The sequence below is a fragment of the Dermacentor albipictus genome, chromosome 2 (assembly GCF_038994185.2).
Source record: "Dermacentor albipictus isolate Rhodes 1998 colony chromosome 2, USDA_Dalb.pri_finalv2, whole genome shotgun sequence".
In the NCBI taxonomy this organism is placed as follows: Eukaryota; Metazoa; Arthropoda; class Arachnida; order Ixodida; family Ixodidae; genus Dermacentor; species Dermacentor albipictus.
Genome location: NC_091822.1, coordinates 138,262,415 through 138,270,358, shown reverse-complemented (window position 1 = coordinate 138,270,358; position 7,944 = coordinate 138,262,415). Strand labels below are relative to the sequence as shown.

The following is a 7,944-nucleotide window of genomic DNA, read 5'->3' as shown; positions in this document are numbered from 1 at the left end:
CAGCACAGGGTATCTAATAATCGCATCGCATTCTTTGTCATGTCTTCTCAGAATTTCGGTGGTCTATTGCCGCAAATAATTTTGCATGCTACAACCTTTCAACACTATTTCAGGCAATAAACTGCCAGACAATGTACAACAGTGTCAAAGATTGTGGCGCAGTTTCACTCGACACGCTGAGCGCCTCATTCCTTAAGTACGTTGCATTTAGCGGAGGAGTCTGATGCCACCCTTGCCTAGACTTGTTTGGTTGAAAGCTTTGACTACGTGATGACAAACACCATTACGTGTAGACTTTTTATTTCTGTGTAACGTTTTCAAACATGACCCCCAGAGCTGCGTGGTTTATTTCTGCTAACGACCAGGAATGCCCCTGGGGTCAAATGTTAGTGCACCTGAATTCCGCAATCACAGTGGGTATACAAGGTACATCAGCTTGCGTAGCGAATAGCTGTACCGTACTGTCCTACTGTTGTTGAACGTTTTCTCTCAAATATGAGTCTCTGTGACTAAATATTTCAGTTTGTAAGAGAATGCGCTGAACTCAAAAGCGTGCTTTCCCACTTTCACGCATATGAGTCTAACACTTTTTCCATGAACCTTGCTTGTCAACACTCAAGTGAACATAACTGGTCATAACTCCCTCTTTCTCTTTTCTTTAAATTAAACCTTATATGGTTCACTGTTCCCTAATATACCTATGTGCTTATCGAGAACTAGTTCAATAGTTCAATATCGCGCTTGAGATCTCGAACAACGTTAACGTTCTTTTTAACACACTTCGACCATGCTCTCACTGCTCCACGGCAAAAAAAAAAGACATTTGTAATACTCTACGTCGTCGCGATTGGTAAAGTTCGACATAAATGCACACGCTATTACCGTCTTCTAAAACATATGTACGCTTGGTCCATATTGTAAGAATAAGGGTTCATAATGCACACAGAACGTTCATGGTGCTGTACAAACTGGTAACACCTATGGCTCCGTGGTCCAAGGTCAACCTTTGTGGCTATGTGAGTGAACAACGGGTAACCACATCTGTATGAAAGTGCGATCAATGTTTGGCAACTACATTCGTTCTAGAAACTTCACTGCCTTGATAGAGCCAGCTTCGTTCACAATTGTGTCGCACATAATACCCTTCCCCAGCATGGCATCCTCGAAGCCAGAGTCCCTTCGATCCTGGCACTCACACGGCAAGTGACCGTGTGGCGTTCGCTGGTGAATTGCTGAGGAACGTAGAGAAGAAGGCAAAATGTCACCGTTCCGTGTCGCGTGCTCGCGTTGGCAGTACTGCTGCGCCAAGATAACGGATGACTCATAGCATGGCGCGTACGACTCGGGCGTTGCGATTACGGGACCATCTTGTGACTCCGTGGAGGTCAGCGACTCCAGCGTGGTCGTGGTGGTGTCAGTAGAACTGTGCCTCAGAGAGTTTCTCGCCAAAGCAAATCGGGACTTCCGCAGTCCGCCACAGTACGAAATCCTTTGCGGCGAGAAGGCCATGCTCATTTCGTGCTCGTCAAAGGCGAATGATCGGCCTCGTTTAAGCACTGGTCGGCGATGGTATGCGGCCACTGCAGAGGTATCATACGCGGAGGAAACTTTTTCGTAACTGTGTACTTGCGCGACGCTGTCAACCGTGGAAAGCCTACTGTACATTTCTCCACAACCGAGTACAGCTGATGTGCTGTTCCTCGAGTCATAGGTGGCATGGCTTGGCGTCCGGCACCGGGACGAGTCGACAAAGTGACGGCCCCACATCTCCTGGCACGAGCTGCTATTGCACGATGGGCCGTGCGCTTCGATCAACTCCTCACGGTTCGCGAAGCGACCCCGAGTTCGGAAAGACATGCTTCGGTCGCCTCCCGTATAAGTGGTGGACTTCACAGCTGTCACCTCTGAGCTGCGCGGGGGCATGCTGGAAAACCGTGCCGACATAAGTTTGGAGCCGTCTAACGATGCTCGCCGGTTGAAGCCGCTCCTCATGGTGGCGACGCGTAGGCTGGGTCCAGGTTTGCACCTGTAGCGCCACTGCTGCTGCTGGTGTGACTGTAGCTCTTGTGTCGCGCTGTCTATGAATACGGGGTGCTCCAATGTGATGCAAGATCTCCGGGAAGATGACCGCCTTGAATCTGTCGTGATGGTGACGATCTTCCAGTCGCCCGTCTTGCTTTGACACAGCGAGTGTGCGACGAAAGGCGTCTGGCAGTCGGCGCTCTCTCTGGGGTGCAGCGACGCTGCGCTACCAGGCATCTTCATATCCTCGGAGCACTTTCTCTCTTGCAGCGGGCTCTGATGGCTGTGATGGTAGCCTCGCGGAGAGAAGAAACTGGGCTTACGCGTTAGGCGGGTGAACATCTTATGCACGTGTTTGCGCATCACCTTGCTTCTGATGACGTACAGGTACGGATTGATGAGCGACGAGCAGAAGAGGAGTAACATGGCGATGGCCGGAAGGTCATGCAGCGCAGTCTTGCGTGTTCGCGCGTGCGGCTCCACCAAGGTCATGGAGAAGAAGGGAAGGAAGCACCCCGTAAATGAGACCACAACCAGGACTCCCGTGCGTAGTGCCTTCCACTTGTCACCGAATATCGAAGACGCTTGACTAAGCGAAGATGTTCGTTTAGACCAAGCCAACTTCCTGTGCAGGTAAGGAGACGCATGGTTTCCAACTTCCGTTGCCACCATCGAGGGCTGGCTGATCTCGTTGCCAACGGCGTGGAAGTTTAGGCGTGTGCACGCGCTATTGCGGCGAGCCGCTTTCAACATAGACGCGTATATCCACGTGATCCGGATAAACGGAAGCAGGAAGCCTACAACGCAGAATACACATGAGTAGGCTATCGTGAGAAAACCGGTGTCCTGCCAGGCTACAGTGCACATAGCCCAGCTTTCTTGGTATTTAATGTCCGAGACTCCGCAGAGCGGTGGCAGTGCTACGACAATGGCGACGAGCCAAGTAGATACGATGAGACCACTCGTTCGTTTCTTCGTGATGGTCATCGAATAGTGCAACGGGCTGTTCACGGCACAATTTCTGTCCACAGCTATGAGGAGAATGGAGAAAACATTGGCTAAGGTGAGGCACAGGGAGAGGGTGCCGTGTATTTTGCACCACACGTCTCCGAATATCCATTCTTGGAACATGATGGACGCGAAAATGAATGGGAGAAGGGTGAAATTCTGTAGGAGGTACACAATGGCCATGTTCAACACAAACTTGTTCGAAGTCATGCGAACCGATGGCCGCTGATAGAAGAGAACAAACACGAGGCCATTGACAGCGACGCTCGAAACCATGATAACCAGCAGAAGCGTGAAGTGGACTTCGAGGCGGATGTACCTGAACGACAGCGACGATTGGTTGTCTTCTATGTCGACCGCGCGGTCGGAAGCGACTGCGCTGGCTTCACCGGACGGCACAAATGGCAGGATTTCTGATGACTGGTCCAAGGCAATGAAATTGGGGAAGGCTGGAGCTTGGTTGCGGGCAGTAAGATTGGTGCTGATTGCACCGAGGTGCGGAGTTAGAGCAAGGCGTTCTCGTTCAACGTTCAATTCCATGGCTTGTCGTCACCAAGAAGACGAGCAATCAATGCCGGGAAATGGCATTTGGCACGTCATGCTGCTTCCAGGCGCACCTGCGAATACATAACAAAGAAAGAGGAAACCGAATTAGTGTAAAATTAAAATATTTTAATTAGCACTACGCTCCTGAAATCTACTTTCAATTAGCGCAATGTAATCTTAGTTACTGCTCATTTGTTTGCGGTGATGACGCTTGCTCAAAATAAAACCCACGGCTGAAGCGACTATAAAAAAGTTGTAAGAGTGATCCCAAATATAACACGTCGGCATAGTACTCCATATATTACGCAGGTGTCGCTTAGATCCATCTATATTTAAATCAACGTCTCTGCGCTTGGCTTTGTCAGCCCACCTCGTGCTCTCCAAAATACTGATAACTTCAGTTTCTCTGAAAGTTGCAAACGAACATGCATCTCAAACCGGTGGCTGGCAGCCCATTCTGTCCAGAGCAATACAATGACTAATTTAAATTACGTAACGGTAGGGCCCATCTGCCAGATAATCTTTGAGCATGCTCGAAGGCGGTTCCGTTACAGGGCCGCAATATTCCCAACCGGCAGCAGTGGGAGACCCTCTTGCCCAGCTCAGACAAGCGAGACCCAGTCTGGGGCATACAGCTTGCCGAATCAGCCGCTGAGACTCAGGGGATCCCGGCCATCTGCCAGGCGGAGCGAGGCTGCGTCCGCCCCCGTGATTGCTTGCATCAATGAAAGTAGACTCTCTCTCTCTCTCTCCCTCTCTCTCTTAAAGCTGTGTTTTCCAACACCAATGCCTTAAACTCAGGTGCAATGTCAAAACTAAATTTCTCGCATCAGTCAGTCACTGCGCATCAATTAAGGAAGCCAACATGGCAATCTGAAAGGAATCATTGGAAAATGTAAATGTCAACAAAATAGAAAAGAACGTAAAACACCCTGTTTGCCATCTTTCCCAGAAAAAAAGAAATTGGGAAAATAGTGACGTAGTTGCTTCAGCCCTTTGTGAAATTGGAAAATGCTTCAGCATGTGCTTTTCCATCTTTTCTGGCACAAGTGTTATTTCTTGACGCGTTCTAATGACTGCACTGCAATTTTGACCGTCCGTGGTGGCTCATCGGCCATGGCTACTTTCTTTTCGGCACAGCATTTCGGGTTCGATTCCATGCCGCGGCAGCCCCATTTTGAAGAGAACAAAAGAAGAAAAGCCTCTGTGGGTGCAATAAAAAAAACTTCCTAGTTTTATACAACGTAATTCAACATTTTATTTATTTATTTATTTATTTATTTATTTACCTATTTATTAGGGTAACTTAATAAATTAGAATAATTGCTCAATACTATACTTTTTTTTGAACAAGAACAGCCAGCTGTTTTCTGCAGCAGGAGTGAACCAGTATGGAAGCACAAAGGGAAAACACCTTGTCCCCCAAGAAAAAGAAGAATGCGTGAAAGTGAAACAGGAAATGCCGCGGTGACCAATAGAGCTCTGGCTGCCTAACACCCATCGCGGAAACATATCCCAAACAACCCATAAGCACAGAACATTCCTTGAACTGCGGCGACGCTTTCTTTTTCTTCAAAGGAAAACAAAGCCGCCGCGTAAACATGAGAGCTATCCCACAGAGCGTTACGGTGTCAAGCAGCGGAGCATGAACAGGAAACGCCAGCGATCGAAACGAAAAACGCACGCTGATGTGCTGTCGCCCAAGGAGCGACTACCAGTGTCGCTCGTTGCCGAAGCACTCGCGAGGTTGTACGCCCGACCTCTCGTCAGAACGCTAATCTGCCCGTGGTCCTTGGTACTTGAAAAACAGCTTGCGTCGCCACGGGGTCGTGGCCCCGGTAACGTTACGTGGCACCATTGAATGTAAACATACAGGCCGAGGAGAAAAAAAGCGTGGAAACGCGTTGTTAGTGGCAGATCGACATTCGCTTCAAGGTCGCAATAGAACGGGAGCAAACATGAGGCGTTGGCCTTCGCCTCTTGTGTTGCGTGAGGCTGCGAAGTCGCAAGCGCCGCACCCGCCTTCCTGCGTCCACTATTTGTCCCACTGTACGCGCGGCCTTCGCACAGTCGCCTGCGGTGTCGACCCTCTCCAGGAATTATCGTACTCTGACGCCAACCCTTGACCATTACATGTTGAAGGGTTCGGGCTTTTCGCGTTGGACAACGAGGGCTGCTTCAGCGAAACTTTTACGGCGACGACAAGGTTATCTTAACGATATCACACGTTTCACAACAATTCACGTTTGTAAATCAACTGGTACGTTAGAATTAAAGGGACCCCTTTATATCAGGCCGGGGAATCCGTTCCAAAATGATAGCAATGCCATTTTCACCGTTTCGGCAGTGTGTTCTGTTTTTCGCTGTCGTCGTTCCCAGCCATTTCCCAAGCGGAGCTGCATGGCCGCAACAGCGTGAAGGTTTTTTAGAGTACAAAATTCTAAAGAATTAAGGTGTCTTGCTTAGTAGAGAGCTGGAAAATATTTGTCGTCTTTTCTACCTTTTCCTTCAACTCGTGCCAGCGTATTTGTTCGTGTTGTCATGTCAGAGTGATTGTTGTCACTTTCGCGTATTTACTTGATGGTGCGAAATTTTTGGAGATATAATTTAATGTTCAGCCCTTAACTTTATTTGTGCACGCGGCGCTATTATTTAACGATCCCGACGGTTGGTAGTGCTATAATTACTGATGTCGTCCTCATTGCGTTTTATTGTTGTACTGGTGGATCACTGACGAAGATAAATACGCGTACACTCCATTGACAGGAGCTTTCAGTACTTTATAAGCTTTTCAGTGAAATAAAAATTAACTTACGCGTTTCTGCACTTAAAGCTAGCACTGAAGGTACCATTCATCACTGCAGAAATGTTTAATAGAATTTCGTTCTAGAAAGGAGCTCACCTCATTCAGCCGAAACGGTTTTTTATTATCAGTCGTATATCTATATCTTCCTTCTCTTTTGTTCCTGGAGAAATGTGTTATCCTGCTACTAGCTCGGACCATATTCAGTAGCAGCTGTTTCTAATTTTTTTATACGTATAGATTGCATTTCCTTGAAATGCAAATCCAATTGTTTGGGAAAGAATTCGCCTATACAATCGCTGCTTGGTAACGAGGCGCTCAGCTGATTTAAAACTATTAGATAAGCGAAAGAGAGAGCATGGGCATATTTACTTATCACTTAGTCCGGTACCCTGTAAGCTATTAGAAGTTTCTGCGTTGCTATTTTCCTGTGGCAGCAGCGAGCGGCTCTCAGATGAAATGCTGATATTGCTTTGAAAAACAAACTACTCATTCGCACGTTTCGTAGAACGCTGGTCTTTTCTTCAGGGTCACTGTACGTACGTATACGTATGTCGTAGTCATCGTTGTCATAAGCGTCGGCGTCGTTATTACCATCATCATCATCATCATCATCATCATCATCGTCGTCGTCGTCAGCATCATCATCAAGATCATAATCATCGTCATCGTTTAATTTATGTACGCTGCAGTACAAAGCCCCCTCTCTGACATTTCTATTTGTTCTTGTGTTGCGTCAACTGAATCTGCACTAATTCCCAAATAACGCGAATAATATTATTCCAAAATAGTAAATTCCCAAATAACATCGCACCATATCGATCCATCGCTCCGCCGCCCCCACTCGCGTTTTTGGCACTCCGCACCAATTCCGGCACTGTTTTTTTTATTTATTTGCGTGTATCACCTACAATCAACCAATGAAAGAAAAACATTTTAGGTATAAAAAATTAAAAGGTTACTTCTCACTACCAACATTGTGATTGCTCATGTTTCTATAACTTAAGCACGAGTGTATTAACAGAACTAGATGTATCAGCGCGCATGAAAAAAAGCTGTTAAATAAGTTAAAAAGAAGACAATAGTGTTTTGTACCCACCCACATATATTGAGACAAGACTTGAACTGCGCATTTTCATATAAAGGTGTCGTCATCGCAAAACGTTCTACGCTATACATGAAAACCGTCGCGTCCGCATCACGCAATACCGCGCCACCTGAAGTTCAACTTTACAAATGCGCATGCGATAGCGTCGACTACGATGTTTTCCAAAACGCTGTTCAAGTATACGTATGTGCGTCACGCGTAGGGATTTGCTAAAGGAGTGCAATTTGTCACAGCGAAAGTATTCCCCGCTTTATCGCCGCAACAAAGCTTTCGCGAAAAATTCTGCAACGAACTCAATGAACTTAACATTTTTGGAGTTCATTCGCGGCTTTCTTTTTTGTTTAGCTCTCTGGCTTTCCTTCTCTTCCCGCTACAATCCATATTTTCTACGATTTATTCTCTCTCTGTTGTTTTTCTGCCATTTTTTTTTTGCGGGCATGGAATTATCTTGGATCCG

At 47.0% G+C, this 7,944-nt stretch overlaps 1 protein-coding gene across 3 annotated transcripts in view; it reads right to left on the bottom strand.

Moving 5' to 3' along the window:
* Window positions 1-296: 296 nt before the first annotated feature.
* LOC135917739 (melanopsin-A-like) overlaps window positions 297-7,944 on the bottom strand; it is a 73,533-nt gene continuing 65,885 nt past the window's right edge. For all 3 annotated transcript variants that reach the window (XM_065451313.2, XM_070533063.1, XM_070533062.1), the window contains exon 2: window positions 297-3,647. In XM_065451313.2, coding sequence (XP_065307385.1) covers window positions 1,072-3,570 — 2,499 coding nt within the window. In that variant the 5' untranslated portion in view covers window positions 3,571-3,647 and the 3' untranslated portion in view covers window positions 297-1,071. The remainder of the gene's footprint in view (window positions 3,648-7,944) is intronic.